Source organism: Perognathus longimembris, chromosome 21 (genome assembly GCF_023159225.1).
Source record: "Perognathus longimembris pacificus isolate PPM17 chromosome 21, ASM2315922v1, whole genome shotgun sequence".
NCBI lineage: Eukaryota > Metazoa > Chordata > Mammalia > Rodentia > Heteromyidae > Perognathus > Perognathus longimembris.
This window is the reverse complement of record NC_063181.1, coordinates 41,565,426-41,587,074: the sequence shown is the minus strand read 5'-3', so window position 1 is coordinate 41,587,074 and position 21,649 is coordinate 41,565,426. Positions and strand designations below refer to the sequence as shown.

Below are 21,649 nucleotides of genomic sequence, written 5' to 3'. Positions count from 1 at the left end.
TGGCACTCACTGAAGACCAAGATAGCTGAAGTCTGAGATGGTGATTCTGGAAGATGGCTTTCAGTCAGTGGCTGACATGTCAGCTAATCAACAGTGGAAGCAACGAGGTTTGGCAATCTGGGCAAACAACTGCTCCAGGAAGAGATAAAAAAAAAACCCAACCTCACTCAACTGTACCATCCACGCCCTTGGGTCTTGAGGCAAACTGGATATCATCATGGCCACTGAAAATACATCTCCTTTCTCCACTCTTTATACAAATATCTGTGCAAGTCCACAGGGAGATGCCATTACACTCAGAGCCATCTTTCACAATGAAATAAAGGCCAAAAGACATTTGAAGGGCAGGGGTCATGGCTGAAGTGGTAGAGCATCTGCTTAGCAAATTCAAGGACCTGAGTTCAAACCCTAGTATTGCAAAAAAGAAATAAAAAGGTATTTTCTAGAAAATAAAAAGAAAAAAAGGAATAGAATTCTGTGAAGATCCATTTGAAGAAAGGTAATCAGGAAAGTTAGAGTGTGCTATGGAATATTACTCAGCCTTGAAGAAATAAGGAAACTGACATGGTACACGTAGTTGAACTCTTGAGAACATTTTGCTAACAACTACTGTGACTCTGTTTGTACAAAGTACCCACAACAGTTAAATTCATGAAGTAGGCGGTGCTTGGTGGGGGCTAGAGAGGACGGATGGGAAGCTACTTACTGGACACAGAGTTTCAGTCTGAGGAGATGAAAAAGCTCTGGGAATGGATGAGGGTGAAGCTTGCATGATGTGCATACACACTTAGTGCCACTAAACTCTACAGTTAGACATGGTTTACCAATATATGTCATAATACATACTTTAGCACATTAAAGAAAAACTTAAAATATTTTTTAAAGAAAACAATTCCTGGGCTGGGAATGTGGCTTAGCAGTAGAGTGCTGGCCTTGCATACATGAAGCCCTGGGTTCGATTCCTCAGCAGCACATGAATAGAAAAAGCCAGAAGTGGCGCTGTGGCTCAAGTGGCAGAGTGCTAGCCTTGAGCAAAAAGAAGCCAGGGACAGTGCTCAGGCCCTGAGTCCAAGGCCCAGGACTGGCAAAAATAGATAAACAGGTACATAAAGGCAATTTTACATATTAAAAATAATTCCCATCCCTGGAATTTTACGTTTGTAGGACGAACCAATATATTCCTACGAATGGTTTTAATTCTGACCAATTATATAAATAACATACTTCTGTTACAATATATATGGCAAGTAGCATCAGTTGGGGTGGAACACATCGGTAATCTCAGTGACTGAAATCTCAAGAGACTGAGATTGAGAGGATACAGGTTCCCCCGGCCAACCCTGACAAAAAGCAAGACTGTCCCAACCAACAAGCACGTGGCTGCATCTGCCTATAGAGCAAAACTCAAGGGCAAAGTTCAAAAACCAGTATATGTCAGTTATGCAGTGGAGTGCCTGCTTGGTAAGCATGGGAATCTAGTATTACAGATTTAAATAAGAAAGGAAGGGAGAAAAAAGAAAGAAGAAGAAGCAGAGAGAGACAGAGATAGATAGATAGAGAGAGAGAGAGAGAGAGAGAGAGAGAGAGAGAGAGAGAGAGAGAGAGCTGAGAACAGTAGCTCACACTTGCAATCTCAGCTTCTTGGAAGGCAGAAACAGGATTTTACCTTTCAAGCTCACAGGCAGCCCGGGCGGAAACAGTGCTCAGGAGCCTGTCTCCCTGTGCGAGTGTGTGCAGTCCTGGAGAATGCATCACCTCCAAGGGTACTGTTGGCCTTCTGCCGTCCAGGGCGTTCACTTGTCCCTTCCGGTTACAACAGTGGAGGGGACCACGCGGCCTGTGTGTCTTTGGGTCTGGCTTCCTTGGCGCACGGTGACGCCAAGGACGCGCAGGAGAGGCTGCATGGCTGTGTGTGCACACGGTGAGGACGCGCAGGAGAGGCTGCATGGCTGTGCACACGGTGACCCCGAGGACGCGCAGGAGAGGCTGCATGGCTGTGCACACGGTGACCCCGAGGACGCGCAGGAGAGGCTGCATGGCTGTGCACACACGGTGACCCCGAGGACGCGCAGGAGAGGCTGCATGGCTGTGCACACACGGTGAGGACGCGCAGGAGAGGCTGCATGGCTGTGCACACACGGTGACCCCGAGGACGCTCAGGAGAGGCTGCATGGCTGTGCACACGGTGACCCCGAGGACGCGCAGGAGAGGCTGCATGGCTGTGTGCACACACGGTGACCCCGAGGACGCGCAGGAGAGGCTGCATGGCTGTGCACACACGGTGACCCCGAGGACGCGCAGGAGAGGCTGCATGGCTGTGCACACACGGTGACCCCGAGGACGCGCAGGAGAGGCTGCATGGCTGTGCACACACGGTGAGGACGCGCAGGAGAGGCTGCATGGCTGTGCACACACGGTGACCCCGAGGACGCTCAGGAGAGGCTGCATGGCTGTGCACACGGTGACCCTGAGGACGCTCAGGAGAGGCTGCATGGCTGTGTGTGCACACGGTGACCCCGAGGACGCGCAGGAGAGGCTGCATGGCTGTGCACACGGTGAGGACGCTCAGGAGAGGCTGCATGGCTGTGCACACACGGTGAGGACGCGCAGGAGAGGCTGCATGGCTGTGCACACACGGTGACCCCGAGGACGCGCAGGAGAGGCTGCATGGCTGTGCACACACGGTGACCCCGAGGACGCGCAGGAGAGGCTGCATGGCTGTGCACACACGGTGAGGACGCTCAGGAGAGGCTGCATGGCTGTGCACACGGTGACCCCGAGGACGCGCAGGAGAGGCTGCATGGCTGTGCACACGGTGAGGACGCTCAGGAGAGGCTGCATGGCTGTGCACACGGTGACCCCGAGGACGCGCAGGAGAGGCTGCATGGCTGTGCACACGGTGACCCCGAGGACGCGCAGGAGAGGCTGCATGGCTGTGCACACACGGTGACCCCGAGGACGCGCAGGAGAGGCTGCATGGCTGTGCACACACGGTGACCCCGAGGACGCGCAGGAGAGGCTGCATGGCTGTGCACACACGGTGAGGACGCGCAGGAGAGGCTGCATGGCTGTGCACACACGGTGACCCCGAGGACGCTCAGGAGAGGCTGCATGGCTGTGCACACGGTGACCCTGAGGACGCTCAGGAGAGGCTGCATGGCTGTGTGTGCACACGGTGACCCCGAGGACGCGCAGGAGAGGCTGCATGGCTGTGTGTGCACACGGTGAGGACGCTCAGGAGAGGCTGCATGGCTGTGCACACACGGTGAGGACGCGCAGGAGAGGCTGCATGGCTGTGCACACACGGTGACCCCGAGGACGCGCAGGAGAGGCTGCATGGCTGTGCACACACGGTGACCCCGAGGACGCGCAGGAGAGGCTGCATGGCTGTGCACACACGGTGAGGACGCTCAGGAGAGGCTGCATGGCTGTGCACACGGTGACCCCGAGGACGCGCAGGAGAGGCTGCATGGCTGTGCACACGGTGAGGACGCTCAGGAGAGGCTGCATGGCTGTGCACACGGTGACCCCGAGGACGCGCAGGAGAGGCTGCATGGCTGTGCACACGGTGACCCCGAGGACGCGCAGGAGAGGCTGCATGGCTGTGCACACACGGTGAGGACGCTCAGGAGAGGCTGCATGGCTGTGCACACACGGTGACCCCGAGGACGTGCAGGAGAGGCTGCATGGCTGTGTGTGCACACGGTGAGGACGCGCAGGAGAGGCTGCATGGCTGTGCACACACGGTGACCCCGAGGACGCGCAGGAGAGGCTGCATGGCTGTGCACACACGGTGAGGACGCTCAGGAGAGGCTGCATGGCTGTGCACACGGTGACCCCGAGGACGCGCAGGAGAGGCTGCATGGCTGTGCACACGGTGACCCCGAGGACGCGCAGGAGAGGCTGCATGGCTGTGCACACGGTGAGGACGCTCAGGAGAGGCTGCATGGCTGTGTGTGCACACGGTGACCCCGAGGACGCGCAGGAGAGGCTGCATGGCTGTGCACACACGGTGACCTCGAGGACGCTCAGGAGAGGCTGCATGGCTGTGCACACACGGTGAGGACGCGCAGGAGAGGCTGCATGGCTGTGCACACGGTGAGGACGCGCAGGAGAGGCTGCATGGCTGTGCACACACGGTGAGGACGCTCAGGAGAGGCTGCATGGCTGTGCACACGGTGAGGACGCGCAGGAGAGGCTGCATGGCTGTGCACACACGGTGAGGACGCGCAGGAGAGGCTGCATGGCTGTGCACACACGGTGACCCCGAGGACATGCAGGAGAGGCTGCATGGCTGTGCACACGGTGAGGACGCTCAGGAGAGGCTGCATGGCTGTGCACACGGTGACCCCGAGGACGCGCAGGAGAGGCTGCATGGCTGTGCACACGGTGACCCCGAGGACGCGCAGGAGAGGCTGCATGGCTGTGCACACACGGTGAGGACGCTCAGGAGAGGCTGCATGGCTGTGCACACACGGTGACCCCGAGGACGCGCAGGAGAGGCTGCATGGCTGTGTGTGCACACGGTGAGGACGCGCAGGAGAGGCTGCATGGCTGTGTGTGCACACGGTGACCCCGAGGACGCGCAGGAGAGGCTGCATGGCTGTGCACACACGGTGAGGACGCGCAGGAGAGGCTGCATGGCTGTGCACACGGTGACCCGCGTGCTCTCACGTCTCGTGTCTCCAGGGCTCCACGGCCGTGTGCATGTCATCACAGACAATCATGGCTGCGGAAACCAGCGCCAGGACCGGAATGAAGCGGGGCGGCTTGCTTTGTGGCTTGGCTTTTCTCCCTCCTGGTCCGCTGTGTCCGGTGTTTGCACCTCGGGTCTTGCAGAGACTTCATCTGCTTGGGGGAGGGCGGGGCGGGGGGGGGGCGCGGAGGGTAAACCGAGGCAGCTGTGATCCTGGACGGTATCTTGAGGATGAGCTGCATCCTCTGTGGGGGTCGGAAGGGAAAATCCGGGGGAGCACGAGGGGGGGGCAATGTGAAAAACAACACCAAGATCTGACGGTGTCGACCATGCTGATTGAAAAGAAAGGAGACCCCGGTTTCCAAGAGCCCCCTCCCCCCCCGCATGGCGGGGTCCCAACCCGCGGGGGAGCTCGGCCCTGCAGAGGGCGTGGCTGCGGCCGGCCACGGAGCCCCCGGGCCCCGGGTTCGAATCCCAGCGCCACAGGGGACGACGCCACGGAGGACGGGGCTGCGGAGCGCGGTCCGTTAACGACGGCGACGACGACGAGGCGGGCACCCCGGGCCGTCCGGGGCTCCGCGCGGGGCGGGGGGGGGGGGGGGGGGGCCGGGGCTCCGCGCAGGGTGGGGCCGGGGCCTCCTCACCCCGGAGCCGGGACCTTTGCTCCCGGCGCGGGGCGGGGCGGGACGAGGGGCCCAGGGCGATGGGCGGGGTGATGGGCGGGGCGAGTGGCGTAGGGCGGGGACGAGCGACGGGGCGGGGCGGGGCGTAGGGCGGGGCGAGGGGCGTAGGGCGGGGACGAGCGGCGGAACGGGGTGGGGCGTAGGGCGGGGCGAGGGGCGGGGCGTGGGGCGGGGCGAGGGGCGGGGCGTAGGGCGGGGCGAGGGGGCGTAGGGCGGGGCATAGGGCGGGGCGCGGCGGTGGGAGGGGCGGGGCGAGGGGCGGGGCGCAGGGCGCAGGGCGGGGCATGGACCCCGATCCCGCCCCGCTCCGCCCCCCCGTACCGCCCCCCGCGCCGGGCTGGGCGGGGCCGCCGGGTTTCGGTCGCCTGAGGTGGGAAGCGGGTTTTGATCACAGACGGCGGCGGCGGCCCAGCGGGCGGGGACGCGCGGCGGAGCGGGGGCAAGGGGCGGGGCAGGGGGCGGGGCGGGGCGCAGTGCGCGGGGCGCGGCGATGGGCGTGGCAAGGGGTGAGGGGCGGGGCGCGGCGAGGGGCGGGGGCGCGGCGAGGGGCGGGGCGAAGGGCGGGGCAGGGCCCCGGTCCCGCCCCGCTCCGCCCCCCGCACCGCCCCCCGCGCCGGGCTGGGCGGGGCCGCCGGGTTTCGGTCGCCCGAGCTGCGAAGCGGGTTTCGATCACTGACGGCGGCGGCGGCGGCCCGGCGGGCGGGGACGCGCGGCGGAGCGGGGCGCGGGGGGCGCGCGGGGCCCCGGGATGCGGACGCCGGCGGCGCTGACGCTGGGCCTGGTGCTGTCGCCCTGCGGGCTGCTGCTCAGCCTGGTGAGCACGGTGGCCCCGGGCTGGCGGCGGCTGGCGGGCTTCCCGGACGAGCCGGTGGACGTGGTGCTGTTCCAGGGGCTGTGGGACCTGTGCCGCGAGGGCAGCGGCCGCGAGCGCCGCTGCGGGCAGCCCGACGCCTGGGGCTACCTGGAGGCGCGGCCGGTGCGGGCGGCGCGCGGGCTGATGCCGGCCTCGCTGGCGGCCGCCGCGCTGGGGCTGCTGCTGGCCGCGCTGGGCGCGCGCTGCTGGCGGCCCGAGCCGCGCCTGGCGCCCGCCGGCCTCGGGGGCCTCGTGCTGGGCGCGGCGGGCGCGCTGGGCCTGGCGGCCGTCTCGTGGTACACGCACGTGCTCGGGGACCGCGCGGCGCTGCCCGCCCCCGCCAGCCCCGTCTCCGCGCGCGCCGGCTACGCCCTGGTGCTCGGCCACCTGGGCGGCTGCCTGCTGCTGCTGGGCGGCCTCGCCCTGGCGCTGAGCTGGGCGCCCTGGTGCGCCGCCCGCCGCCGCCGCAAGGCGCCCCCCGCCGGCCCGCGCCGCGCCAGCCTGCGCGCCGTGTGCGTGGAGTGGCCCGCGCCCCCGCCCGCGCCCGGCGCCGCGCCCCGCGTGGGCTTCCCCCTGCCGCGGCCTCCGCCCCGCGCCTACACCAACCCGGCCGACGCGCTCGACGGGGAGCGCCCGCCGCGCGCGCCCGCCTCCCGGGGCGCCTCCTCCCGCACCACGCGGCCCTGCGGCGGCGAAGCCCCGCTCCCCTGCGACTCGGACCTGTAGACGGGCCCGGCCCGGCCCCCCGACCCCGGCCTCGCCGCCTCGCCGCGGTCCTCTCCCTCCCCCCACCCCCCCCCCCCCCCCCCGTCCCGGCGCAGCTCCCCGCTCCCCGCGGTGCAGCGGAGGCAGAGCCGGGGCTTCACCGCCGGGAGGACCAGCGCAGAGCCGCGGTTCAAGCGGCGGCGCACCGAGGAGAGCACCCCGGAGAGCACCCCCCCGGAGAACACCCCGCCCCCGAAGAGCAACCGGAGAGCACCCCCCCTGGAGAGCAACCGGAGAGCACCCCCCCCGGAGAGCACCCCCCCCGGAGAGCACCCCCCCGGAGAGCACCCCCCCGGAGAGCACCCCGCCCCCGGAGAGCAACCCGAGAGCACCCCCCCCGGAGAGCACCCCCCCCAGAGAGCAACCGGAGAGCACCCCCCCGGAGAGCACCCCCCCCCCGGAGAGCACCCCGCCCCCGGAGAGTACCCGGACCGGCCAGCCCAAACCCAGGCCCCAACGCCCGGCACCTGCAGTCACCCTCGCGGATCCCACGCTGCTGCTGTGGCGCCTTCGCTCTGCTCTGTCACTCAGGAAACTTACAACTTTACAACTCAGAGGCCAGTCCACACCCGGGGCACCTTGGTTAACTTGGATCTGCATCTCCTCATGCACACACAGAATGAGGTAGGAGGACAAACCCTCGAGGATTTGACTTTTTAAAAACCATCTGGGTGAGAAACTGAAGGTGGATCCAGTTTCTTTTCTAGAAACCAAAAGAATGAAGACAGTAACACTATATTGTTCCATTCGTGGATACCTCACAGCAACCAGTCGATTGAATACTTTCTACAAAAGGGAGCCTGCTAGTCACAGTTGGTTGAAGTTCATCTATACACATGCTATTTATAAATAAAACTTTTAAAACCTCATCTTCAGTATGCTCACAAAAGCTTGTTTATCTCCAGCCCCACCTTGGGGAGTTGCAGCATTCATGACCAGTGATTTCCTGGCGGTCTGGGCACTCACTGCTTCTGAAATCTGGCACTCAGATCTTTGCACTTCTTGGCCTAAGATTACTGAAAAGAGCCAAGGGGCCCCACTTCAATCCCTGGTTGCTTTTCTATGCAAGCCAAGTCTATTGTCAAAAGAGAAAAACTAGGAGCACCAGTTGAGGAGAGAGCAGACATCTTTTCCACTTCTTGCCCTGGTGCTCAGAGTCACAGGTAGGTAGCCCTGTGATCCATGAGAGACAAGTCTCCATAGGGCTGGTTTTCATTCCAAGCCATTGACTTTACGGTGCTTTAACGGAGCTGAATCTCACCTTCCAAACCTACACTGCAGACTTACAAATGCAACTTACAAGTGCAATAGGTCCTAGCAATCAAGAGCTGTGAAAGAACGTTATAACTGAGCCGCACCTGCTGCTTGTGCTGTGGATGGTGTAACACCAGTTCATGCCCCCAGCTATTTTGCAGTGCAATCACCTATTTTCTTTTTGAGACATAGCTCTAATATGCAGGCAGATTGACCGTGTGTGTGCGCACGTGTGTGTGTGTGTGTGTTGGTACTGGGGCTTCAACGCAGGGCTTGGGCCCTGTCCCCTAGCTTTTTCCTTCGTGAGTGGAGTTTTACTGCTTGAGCCGCAGCTCTACTGCTGGCTTTTTGCTGATTAATTGGACAGTCTCATGGGCTTTCTTGCCCTGCTGGCTTTGAACCAAGATCCTCAGATCTCAGCAAATGTGGAATCTGCCTCCCTGGGTCTAGAGCCCTAAAACTGATTTGCTCTGTGGCTCCAGGCAGGGGCCGGTGCTGCTGGCCTTGGACCCCCATTGATGTTGGCAGGTCTTCGGGGGTCCTCTGGTGCACCGAAACCTTAGTCCCAACTGGTGATGACTGTTAGTGAGACCTTGAGCCCCTGACACCTGGGTGTTTTCAGGGGTTTGTTATGTGGAAAAGAGACAGAAGGCAGAAGGATCCTCAGAGATTTCAGCTAGCACTTTGAAAGATAGCGCTTAGGAGCTCGAGAAGTCAGCGCTCAGTCTTTTTGCCCTATCTAAAGAAACGTGCCTTTTGAAACTGCTTTTTGCTCTAAGGACAGCCTGAAGGAGCCGGAAGCCCGTGTGGGTGGCGGGGTCATCTCTGCAGAGCGCTCTGGGAGGAGTGGGCTGGAGGTGGAGACTCCGGGTGGGGTCTCCAGCGTGGGTGAGACACTGGCCCGCCAGCAAGCACCCAGCACCCAGCACCCAGCAGCAAGCGGGCCCACCCCCGCAGACAGCGCGGCTCCCTCGCCTCCACCCACGGGGCTCCATCCCACCCAGTCAGCGCGGGACCTGTGTGTCCCCGCGTCATCCGCAGACTCCTCCCGGCAGGGCTCCAGCTTGGGGGAGATGCCAAGGCCCGGGGGGCCTGGCGGGAAGCTCTCCCTGCGCGCTCTGCCCCCTCTCCACACTGGCTCCCCTCTGCCACCGGCCTCACTGAGAACGGGGGTGGGTGGTCCTCCCTGGACGCTGTGCTCCCAAAGCGGTCCTCCTCCCCGTTGCATAGGCCTCTGCTGCTCACCGTGGGTGATGTTTTTTGCCTGCACTTTTGTGGACACGAAACACTCTGGGGCTCTACTGTCCCCGAGTGCGAGAGATGACGCCCAGGTGAGGTGAAGGGCGGGGTGCCGGATGGAAGGACTGAGGGACAGGCTGTTCTCTTGGAAAACTGGTCAGAACAGAGGTGCACGTTGAACAGGAAACCGAAAGGAGATGCAAGCAATCCGGGCAAAGAGAAGAGCAAAATACAAACACATGTGTCTGCGTGCGCACACACACACACACACACACACACACACGCACACACACACCTGTTAGTGGCTTTTGTTTTGTTTTGTTCTGTCTTTTTGCCAGGACTGAGGTTTGAACTCAGAGCTTTGTGCTTGCCGAGGCTGCTTGCTCAGCTGGTGCTCTACCACTTGAACCAGCCTGGCTTTTTGTTGGGAATTTTAGAGATGTGGTCCCTTGGATTTTTCTGCCTGGGCTGATTTTGAACTGTAATCTCCTACGTAGCTAGGATTGCAGGTATAAGCTGCCTTTCACTTGTGAGTGTGTGTGTGTGTGTGTGTGTGTGTGTACAGGGGCTTGAACCCAGAGCCTTACACTCTCATTCAGCTTTTACCACTCAAACCTGGAGTTCTACCACTTGAACTACACCTCTAGTTCCAGTAGTTTGCTGGTTAATTGGAGATAAGAGTCACAGATTTGCCTACCCAGGCTGGCCTTGAACCACGATCTCCAAATCTCAACCTCCAGAGGAGGTCTGGCTTTAGACTTAATTTTAACATTCTGAGAGTGACAGTTAAGGAGTACATGAGGCTTAGAGGAGACAAAGGAAATTGAACTGTGGGATGGGAAAGCCCAATGGCCTATACAGAATGCTAGAAGTTGGTTGGAGAGCAGAAAACTCTGAATTCTACCTTTTCACTTCTCTGAGTTCCACAAGGCTCCCAAGAGTTAAAATAGTAAGAGCTCTGTACTTCCTTCCCACTATCCATGACCTCTTGGCTCTTATTTGTTTCCCAAAGAGAAGCATAAAGAATTTATCTCCTGATTGCTAGCAATAAACATAGAAGGCCAAGTTCGGAGATGTGGAAAAAATTAATATGTAACATGTAACATGGAGATAACCCACAACAGAAAACTTGTACAGTGATGTCATTTCTACAAAGACATAAGGTTAAGACAATGACATGTGAAAGCCAGCTTAAGGTGTAGAGATGGCTAAAAATTGTTAAATATAAAAATGTTGAGTGTCCATTTATGAAATTAAGTCCTTCTGGTGAAAGGACATTCCATAGGTTTTGTAAATTTTTTAAGCCAATTCATATTTTATAGGTAAATAACTTGACACTCAGACAAGGTAAAATGATGTGCTCAAACTCACACAGGAAAGCTAGAAGAGAAAAAAACATTTTTTTTTCCAAATAAGATAGGATATTTCACATGTTAATCAAAAAGAATCAAGGTCATCAGATTAAAATGGTATGAGAAATAAAAGAATGTTACACAGGGACTTAAAGGACTAGTCAAGCTAAACTGCCCCTTCCAAACAAAACTCCAGACACATGGACATATATCCATTAGAATGCTTACTCTTAAAATATTAGAACCTTGCAATTCAATTTACAAAATACATTATTAATTGCATTGTTATAATGAAATTAGTTCATTAAACATGAAAACATCAAACAGCACCAATACCAGAAAGTTAAGAAGGTAAATACACTATTATTTAAAATAATGTATAATCACTGATTGGGACAGAAATGAACTATATTCCCTAACAAAACTATTAAGATGCATTTTTGAGTTGTTCAACCTTGAGCCATGACAGTAAATAATCCAAAATTTGCCAATACAAGCCAATGGCAACATTTTTGGTATCCTACTCACCTGTCCCAATTAAACCAACAAAACACAAAATTTATTAAGCCCTAGATTAAATGTATCTATTTTGAGAAGCAGGAAGGCATTTACAAATGGGATACTGACAGTGTATCAAAATGCTACTAAGGAAAAGACAGCAGCAAATACTCTAATAAGAGCACATTATTCCACTTGGATCCAAAATTATTTTTATCCCTAGCTCCATAAATTTCTGGAAGACTAGAGATTAACAAGTATATGTATAAATGGGGCTAGGCAAAAAAGCAGCTCTAAAGAGAATAGTGTCATATTCAAATTACCCAAGATTATTCGATACTTTCAAAGAAATTCAACTATATCTAAATTTTTTTAAGCACATAGAACTAAACTGTTAGCAAAACTTTCGTGTTTACCCAAAAAACAGCACTGGTGTTTAAAGTGAAAATGAAACAGGCATGGTTTGTGACATTTTTATAATGTCCACACCGCTCTCTCCCTGTTTCCCTGGCCCTTTCCTCAGGTGACTACCTGGTTTAAAACATTTGGTAATTCAGTGCAGAAAATTAAGGTCACAGACAAAGTACAACAACTTTTAATACACCATTAATACTAATGATTAAAAATTATTGCATAGTCTTATGCATTTACCCTAAAACATTTCCTGAAAGTAAACCAATTATATAAAAGACAACCCTTTAAAATATGGATGACCTTTACTACCTCGATCTTCTTTCCTTTTTTGTCTTTTCTGTACTTTTGTCCATAGTCTTCTCATTATCTCCCCTGCACTTTGGGCAGTACCATTTCCCCTTTGGTTTATAGGTAAGTGACACACATGAAAAGTGAAACCATTCAATCAGACACTGTTCATCGGCACATCCTATCATTTCCCCATAAGACACCTGGTTACATAAACAGTATGTAGGTTCATTGGGATCTATTGCAAACTCAGCAGGTGAAGTTTCCCTTTCCTGCTTGGCCTTAGAGCGTTTCTTTTTCTTGGCTGACTTGCATTTCTTTTCTTTGGGTGGCTGATCCTCACAGTCTTCAATCCCATTTGTCATATGACACAAATCACGGCTTTCACTGGTTCGCTGTCTGCGGGGTCTTCTTGAAGAGCTTTCTGGTTGGTCAGAACCCATCTTTGCTTTCTCTGGGGCTCTTTCACTGTCAGCAGGATCTTGGAAACACTGTGAATGTCACTCCATTTGTCTTGCTCGGTTTTCCACCAATTCAAGCATTTGTGTGACAATCTGAATTTTTTCATCTCCCGATTCTTGGCTGTTGATTAATGCTCTCTGGAGATGCTGTACAGCGGCGTTTTTCTCTGGTTTGAATCATCTTCTTTCTTGTATTTTTCATAGACATCATCGATTTCCTTTCACGTTTCTTGATATTTGCTGTCCGGCTCTCGCAGCGCGGACGCGTTCCTCTGCGGGTCGTGGGGCAGCGACTCCCCGCGCTCGAGGGCGGGTCCTGCGCGTAGCAGGTGAGCAGCACGGCCGGCGGGTGCAGCTGCTGCTGCTGCTGCTGCCCTGACATCTTCGCCGCCGCCGCATGCAGCAGCCACGCCCAGCGGTTTTGTAAGTTTTTGAAGGAAGAAGTAGAATGTATCAAACGAGCACGACTGTCATTTTTGCTAAGGAAACAAAATCCACAAGGAAACGGGGAAAGGCCGCACTGTGAGCTCGCAGCCTCCGAGTGTGTGGCGCTCCGCGGGGTTCTGGCCTGTGGGGAAGTAGACGATCATGGCGGGGGGGGGGGGGGGGTGATGGACAGAGTTGCTCATTTGACAGACGGGAAGAGGAGACGTAAGGAGGGTCCAGGAACGAGAGGAGCAGAGGAGGTGACCTGCTCCCTCACTTCCTAATGAATCTGCTGTTGAAGTCGGAGCCTTCACGAGCCGATCGCCGGGGAAGCCCGTCAGCCCGCCTGGCGCCCACCTGCCACGCCCTGACCCGGAGACGAGGAGGGACACCGGACTGAGGAGGGAGCGGCGCGTGAGACACGCGTGGGTTCGGCTGTGTGCAGTGGGCAGGGAAAACGGCAAGTATTTGGGGGTCCCAAACTAGAAATGGGACAGAGGGCCCACAGAAAGTAACAGGGCCACCCAGGACACAAACCCCGGGCCTCTGGTGGAAAGCTTAGAGAAACCAAGGCAACCACTCTGCCGTATCCAAAGAAAGTGGTAATCCATGATTCATGCGTGCTTTTGAGCCTGGCTTTTTTCGTGTCATTTGTTTGCACTTTGGACACAGGAAAAACCAGATTTTCCAAGAGCAGAATTGCTGGTCATGACGGCTCTTGGGAGAGGCTAGCACAGGGAAGCTAATGCTCTCAGCGCGTGGGAGAATGGAAGTCGCGAGGCTGAGATGGCTTTTCCCGGGCACTGTCAGGCCTCTGAGCAACTTAACGGTGCTTGCCCTGTCTCCCAACCACGCACACCCGGCTCTGCCCGATCTCTACAAGAAATATGATTTCCCTGGCCAGGCTGCCATTTCCTGGAAATGTTTATACTTCATTGATAAAAGGCAGCGTGTTCCCAGTGCTGGAGGCTCACGCCTCTAATCCCAGCTACTCAGGGGGCTGAGATCCGAGGATCATGGTTTAAAGCCAGCCTGGGCAGGGAAGTCCGTGAGAATCTTTACTCCAGTTAACCACCAGAAAGCCGGAAGTAGAGCTGTGGCTCCGGAGTTAGAGTGCTGTCCTTGAACTCAGGAGCTCAAGGACAGTGCCCAGGCCCTGAGTTCAAGCTCCAGGACACATATGTGCACGTGCGCACGCACACACACACACACACACACACACACACACACACACACACACACCATGGTATATTTTATATATTATCTGTATTCATAGGTCCAGGACTTCTCACTGGGCCTTGTTGCCTAGACAAACTCATTCTGAAAGACACTGAATACAAAAGAAAAGATCCAAGCAAGAAAAAGCTTCCAAGTACATTGGGCTTTATTACCATCTGAAGTCACGCTGTTGCAGTCAGGGGGCGTGTGGAGCCATGAACATGTATTTTCTTTCCACGGCAATGGGCCTGGTGACACAGACTTTTATAATACCATTTCTGGCACTGTGGATAAAGATTCAATACCAAGTGATTTGCCAAGTTTGAGACCAGGCTCTTTTGCTTTGTGACCTTATCTGCTATCACGAATTTAATGATCTTCACACTTTCCTTGGCTGTGAGCACAGTAGAAACCTGGGAAGACAAGCAGAGCCTTAGCAGGCCAAGCCATGCGCAGTCCCTAGCAGGCCCGCGCTAGCTCAGATCAATCCCGGAGTACACCGACTCCACGCTGCTAACTACAGCATCACCAACTTCATTATAAACGAGACTTACACAAATCATCTTTCCATAACTATAAAGTATATTTGCTTGCTCTTTTAAATGCAGGATTTAATGATAACATGAGAAAGACTTTTCATAAATTCTAAGTGCCAGTGTGTACTAACTTAGCAGTCACAATATGTGAGAGAAGAAGTAGAGAACTAACAGATGATCATGTGCTACTCTGCAGAAACTTAGCTTTTATCCTAAAGACAAAGAAATCACTATGTTTGGAAAAAGTAGAAAAATAGACTCTGCAGTTTCACTAGCTCAAAGTTGGTTCCAGAATCAAACATTCAATTCCAGAACATCTAACTAGTATTAGGGTAGACACCGTGCATTAGAAAGCCCTGTGGCTGAGTCCTAACGTAGGCTATGAGGAGACCACTCTGGTCACCTCTGTGAATATTCAGTTTTCCCAAACTCACTAACAAGCCCAGACAAATGTGTCCAATTTAAACACTGACAAGTAATTACCATGTACCACCAACTGTTAAGGAAGTTAAAACAGCACACAATAAAACGCATAAGCAGGTTTTGTTTTTATTTAATTGGAGGTTCAGTTTCAGTTCCTTTCTCATAACATCAGTCCGTTTGTGAAGAAGTTAGCAAGTCCTGTGGAAAAGAAGAGTGGAAGTTAGAGAAGATACATTATTTTAAAACAAAACAAAAATACAGAGACGGTGCCAATGATTTGAAGCCAGCTTGGGCAGACAAATCTGAGAGACCCTTATCTTTAATTTGACAAGTAAAAGAACTGGAAGTGGAGGTGTGGCTCAGTTTGGTTGCGCACTAGCTGAGAGTAGAAAAATCTCTTGAGGCCCTGAGTTCAAACCCCAGTATTGGCACGCATGCGCACATGTGTGTGCACATACACAATTGTAAAGATGACAGTAGGACTAATATTTTAAGGTAAAAAAAGCCTACCCTACTCTCCCATAAGGTTGAGACCCTAGAAACTCCTATAAGACATGTACTAAAAGCCAAATTTCTTGCTTCTAGTAGATAAATCTCCATTTCATACATGTCTCACTCTATTTAGCCTTCAGTTCTTCAAACCAGACCCTGAAGAAAGAGTTGCCTCACAGGTCTATATACAAAATAGAAACAGTCAAGGTTAAATGAAAACATTAACTACTTTCCAATAGCTGGATATTTTTAGAAGGGTTACTGTTTAACTGCATCCAAGAATTCATTTTCCTTACAGAGACTTGCCTAACTTCCTCAACACACCTGTTCATCATAGGCTTCATTGACGAAAATCTCACTATTCATTAAAGTTTCTTCTTCTTGCTTATTTTCCTCATCACGGTTCAGATTTCTTGCTGATGTCCTAAAATCAAGGAAACAAAGTCAAAAGTTGCTATCTAAGGCAGAAGCCGAGATCGGGGTATCATTACGAAAGGTCAATTTACCTCATATTAAAGGTTAATGTTATAGAAATTGTGCCTTGTTTTAATGATCTCCTATCAGAGCAAATAATCAGGAATGGGCAATACTAGAGTAGATTCCTATTTGTTACTAGGCATTCAGGTAGCTTCAGAAATGGTCTCCTTTCTCATTTGAGGAAATCAAAGTAACTGGAGACCAAGAACAAGGAAGTAGGAGCTGGACTCAACTGAGTGAGGAAAGCAGGGAATGTAGCAGGACACGAGGCATGAGGGAATGCGACCAGAGACCAGGGCTGACCAATTCGCTACTAACTAGTGTGACTCAGGAAAAGACAGGCCAATTCTCCCGGCCTTTCTTTTAGTTTGTGAAGCCCCAGAAGTAGAGAAATACATCTTCTCAACATGCCACATCCATATAAGTCAGACTGTAACTACAGGGTCTCTAAAAGATGTGAGCCCCGTTACAGTATGGTAAGCCAAGTGCCAGTCATGCTGGCTACTCCGGAAGCCGAATGGAGGATCACAGTTCGAAGCCAGCCTGAGCAGACAAATTCGCAAGACTCGAATGTTCAAGTAACTGGAAAGTAGGGAGGCCTGGCTAAAGGGGTGGAGCGCCAGCCTCCAGTGCAAAAGCAAAGGAGAAATGCAAGGCTCTGCGTTCCCAACCCCCATACTGGTGCCACGAAGGAAGAAAAGGAGAAGGAGGAAGAAAGAGAAGCTGGGAAGAGGAGGAGACTTGAACACAGTGACACGTGAAGGCAAAGGAGAAACTGGCCGTCTACAGGGCAGGGAGAGGACCTACAAAAGCCGGTTAGGCTGCTGGTGGCCTTGGTCTTAAACATCTCGCCTTCTCTGAGGACGTGCATTAGGTCGTGTGTGATGTCGCGCCTCTGGACCTGTGTGATGGTCTCCTCGCTAACCAACGCTCACGCTACCAGACGGCTCCTCCGGGTCCCGGCCCTGGCCGCGCTCTCTCCCCGAGGGGAGCTCCGCAAACTCCGCCCAGGTGGCTCGCACCGCACGCCATACTGTCGTCCTGGGGTCTCACCGGAAGAGGGCCCCCATTCCTCACTAGGTCATCTAAGCGGGGAGACGGACTCGTCCTCTAGATCCTGCCTCAGAAGTCCCAGTCCTCAGTGGCGTTAGACACCCATCCAACGAGCCTGCTGTGCTACGCCTGCTTTGGAACACCCCCGTCCGTGAGGACGGGAGTGGGGGCTCACCTTTCCAATTTCCGTTTTCTCCTGCAGTGCACCAGCGCGCCCAGGGCCACGAGCACGGTCACGAGGGCGATGGCGACCGTGAGAGCCACGTAGCCGGAGACCAGTCCCCGCACCGACGCCTCGCACACCTGCCCTCCGTCCTCCATCGGGCAGCTGCACCGCCTCACGTTCCCTTCCAGCGTGCACACGCCCCGCCCGCCGCAGAAGCCGCTGCCACAGGGCGCGGGCTTTGCCCTCTGTGCGTCCTCGGGGTGAACGCGTCCCCCCTTGCCCTTCGTGTCGGGGGTCTCTCTCGGGCGCGCAGACCTCAGGGCGGTGAGGGTCTCCCCGGCCGGGTATCGCATTTCTTCTGGGTCTGGGTATGCAGATGTGGTAAATTTGGTGGAAGGCGACTGTGGGAGACCTTGTGGCACTTCAGGTGGTGATGGTGAATAGGTTGTACCTGCAAATACAACAGGTACATGGCGTCAGTTAACACTGCTTCAGAAGAGAACGACTTTCAATTATCTTAACCAAGGGACTTGAACTTATAAAATTACAACCACAATCATGAGTTGTGGTCAAACAGCAAGAGCATTACAAGTTTATACACACATAACTGTATATTTTAAGGGCAAATACATAGGTTTCAGGATTTTACTGTATTTTTACTGTATTTTACTGTATTTCACTGTATTTTACTGATCATCCAATCCATTTCAAAATCAAAGTATGCACTGTTGTTGTTTTTTTAAAACAAGGCATATATTATAAAGGCTCTATAAGTCACAAATTAAGTTCTTTAAGAAATTGAGATCATCAGGATGAACTCTAATATAATCTATAAGGTATATCAAAGAAGTAAATATCTGGACTAGAAAGGTTTATCTGTAATTATTTCAGTGTTCTGTGTCTGAGTGAGCTGTAAGTCTAGCAAGGCCTACAAACTATAGATGCAGATTCAGATTTGTTGGAAATGATAGCAGGGACCCACATAAGCAGAGAATGAGACACAGGGTGCTTCAGACAAATCCAAAAATACCATTCTCTTTCCTATTTAAGATACGGTCACTAGGAGTAATCACTCTTTGGTCTTCCAGCTACTAGATGTTAGGGGGAAGTGAATTTGAATTGAGAAGGAGCGGCTCATCATTGTAAGATTCCTTTTCCAAATCTTTTGCTGGCTATGACCAGTCTCAGTAGCTGCCTGTACTCTTTCAGTTCTACCACTGTGGGCTTGGATACCACTGGAGAAGTAGCCTAGAACCAGAGGGTGGGTATTACAGCAGAATTAGATATCATGGTGATTAGAGATGACTGACCACCCCTTTTCATGAGGATATCATTTGTCATAGTGTTTTTATGATAACCATTTAAAGATAGTATTTAAGTATGCTGAGTACTAGCATGACAGCTTCATATATATTCTATGTTCCTTAATAATCCTGTAAGACACCTGAGGCAGAAAGTGCTGTTTCTACCTCAGTGCCTTGTAACAGATGTGTGGATTAAGAAAATGAGACTGGATGTCCAAGAATTGTACTCTTCCAGAAAGGAAAAAAAGTACTATATCACAGTACAAGAAATGTATCCAATGCCTAACGTATGAAACTGTAACCTCTTTGTACATCAGTTTGATAATAAAAACTTAAAAAAAAAGTACTATATCATTTTCAGGTAAATGGATGGACCTGAAAAAAAATATCTTAAGTGAAGTAAATCAGACAAAGGGTGCATGTTTTCCTCTCACACATGGAAGAGAGCTTTAAATTATAGACATACATGAGAGCATATGCAAGACCATATCCATATATACATAAACAAACGGATTAAAGTATGATATGTGCAGGGGAGAATTTTAATGGTATAACTCCTATAAACATCGAACAAAATGAGTACCAGGAGGCTGAAACACGTTTTGTCGGGGGAGAGGCCAATTGAGGGGGCTGAAGAGAGAGGTTGGGTGGGCGGGTTTAGTCACAATGCTCCCTGTCCACTGTGAAAGCAGAACGAGGTCACTTGAGGGGGGGGGAGAGATGGGAAGAACCATGGCAGGAGTGACGCGGGGTATGGTTCACTGTACTCATAAACGGACGCACGAAATTGAAATTCCTGTACAACTGTGTAAAAATAATATAAATAAGAGAGGAAAGGAAGGAGAACGAAAGAGAGCGGAAGAAGGAAAAAAGAAAAAGGAAGGAAGGAAGGAAGGAAGGAAGGAAGGAAGGAAGGAAGGAAGGCAGGCTGTTTCCTCTTTAAAAGAAGGAACCAAGCAAATTGTTTACATCACCTCCTTCCTTTAGGTTTGGTGACTGTGTTATTCATTTTAAATTAACCAAATCTAATCTAGGTTGAACAAATACCTTTTCAGAATATACATGTACATATATTCATATATACATATACATATATATAACATATATAACTGCCTATTTGCTTGGCGCTCACAATCCTAATGCCTATCCTACAGTCAAGAAAGGAACATTCAATTCCACAAGAGACACCCACAATAATTCATATCCGCTTCCCCATAATTACCAATGTTGTATTATGTAGCTTCATGAATCTGCGCTAGCGAGACAATGACTCAGGAGACACCATTTCAGTTAAGGACGGAGTGGGCTATTGCTACCGGGGTCCCGGCTGGGGTTACTTACAGTCTGCTTCATCGGACCCGTCCAGACAGTCCGCATGGCCGTCACACACTTGCTCCGTGAAGATGCATTTCCGCCCGTCCTTGCAGGGCCGGGATGGCGCCGAGCAGTGGACACCTTCGGCACATTCGTGGGCATTAGCCAAGTAGAACCCACGAGGACACTTGCAAGTCTGTCCCTCGGGGTGTGGCAGGCAGATATGGCTGCATCCGCCATTGTCTTTGGAGCAGCTGTTGTGACCTGCGGACCCCCACCCACACCCCGAGACATATGGGATTAGATTGGGTTTGGGGAGAACCTCCTGCAAACTTTTTGCAAATACACTATTAGGGCTGCCCGACCTAGATGTCTCCCCAAACCTGATAGCTCTTCCACTTGCTTTTTGAGTAGCTAGTGGTTCTTCAAGGATGAGGAAGGTGTTAGACATTTAGACAAGGAACTGGCTTAAGAAATAGTGAGGGAATCTCTCACTCGTCCAAGGTTATAAGGCAAATCCTTTGACACAGAGCCACCCCCTATCAGAACTGGAAAGGCCTTGAAAATAAAACATGTTTTAGATGAAAACATGAAGGTTGTGATGTTTATTATCCTGTTGACAATGTGGTGGAGTCAGCCATTTATACTTTAGCATTATTATTCGAGACGTGTGTCTCACTCTTGAATTTCTAGTGAGGTTTTTTTACCTCACTAGAGCTACTCCAGGCATTTGAGGTAAAAGCCACCTGGAGTTAACAAGGACACTCCTGGCTATAGAAGTAAGCATCAGACCATTTGAAGGACAGATTATCACACGGAAATGTGCTAAGTACATTCTCCCCACCAAGCCAACGCAAGGAGTCTAAACATGACTAATGCCGTTTGCTGAAATCCGACTTTCAGAAACAATGCAACGGAGCAGCGTCTTAGTCAAGACCAAGGTGCTCATCTCGCAAGGAGGTGTGGATAGTTAATTAATTGAGCTGTGTTGTCAGTATTAAATCTCATCAAGAACAGATTTTTATCTACCGCTACTTTATGAAGCCCATCATTAGCTGCCCCAAGCATTAAATTCGAGATTCCAATTGTGGCCATGAAAAGGATGGAGAAAAACATCTAAGTATCCCAAGGTTGCTATTTTAAGGATCAGCTAACACCAAGGCAGATACAAATGATGTTGGGTAGAATGGAGACTGGCGCCACTTTAGAACAAGCTAGTATTCCAATTTTGCTATTCGTGTCGTAATTCAGCCTAAAACAATAAAACAATACTGAACCCATGTGTTAGCTTGCATCATAAATGGCCCCCATAGGTCCATTGGGCAAAAGTATGGACCCAGGGTGACATTCCCCTAAGGTGGCAGAACAGTTTGCGAGAGGTGGTCTACGGAGAGGCCCCTGGAGGGGAGGATGGGACGCCATGCTTCCTCTTGTGCTTCCTAGTCATAAGATGAGCACACATTTCACCACAGGTCTCTGCTATGACATGCTGCCCCCCACAGGCCCAAGGAGATCAAAGCACTGAGACCCACTGGCCACCGGCTAGAGTATCTAACGCTGTGAGCCAACATCAATCCTTTATCTTTACAAGTCAAGTATCTTGAGTATTTAGTATAGCAACAGATATCTGACTAACACACTCGATCTATCTACAATTCCTGATGTACTCACGATACTATTTTTTTCTGACAGATTAGTAATAGGGCTAATGATATACTTCAGCCAGTCTGTATATAA

At 52.5% G+C, this 21,649-nt stretch overlaps 2 protein-coding genes and 1 pseudogene across 2 annotated transcripts in view; 1 reads left to right on the top strand and 2 right to left on the bottom strand.

Annotated features, from left to right (window-relative positions):
- The first annotated feature begins 6,104 nt into the window (after positions 1 to 6,104).
- Positions 6,105 to 6,958, top strand: Cldn23 (claudin 23). The gene has a single exon (XM_048330844.1). The coding sequence runs from the start codon at positions 6,128 to 6,130 to the stop codon at positions 6,956 to 6,958; it is 831 nt and encodes a 276-aa protein (XP_048186801.1). The 5' UTR covers positions 6,105 to 6,127.
- A 5,081-nt stretch (positions 6,959 to 12,039) lies between these two features.
- LOC125339594 lies at positions 12,040 to 12,885 on the bottom strand (annotated as a pseudogene).
- A 2,339-nt stretch (positions 12,886 to 15,224) lies between these two features.
- LOC125339401 (prolow-density lipoprotein receptor-related protein 1-like) overlaps positions 15,225 to 21,649 on the bottom strand; it is a 64,476-nt gene continuing 58,051 nt past the window's right edge. The window contains 4 exon segments of the mRNA XM_048330536.1: positions 15,225 to 15,304; positions 15,923 to 16,022; positions 17,304 to 17,715; positions 19,853 to 20,176. Of these exon segments, the coding sequence (XP_048186493.1) occupies positions 15,275 to 15,304; positions 15,923 to 16,022; positions 17,304 to 17,715; positions 19,853 to 20,176 (866 nt within the window). The 3' untranslated portion in view covers positions 15,225 to 15,274.

Bases quoted from the DNA above. Each gene is read 5' to 3' on its own strand.
- Cldn23 (XM_048330844.1), top strand. From the start codon at position 6,128: ATGCGGACGCCGGCGGCGCTGACGCTGGGCCTGGTGCTGTCGCCCTGC.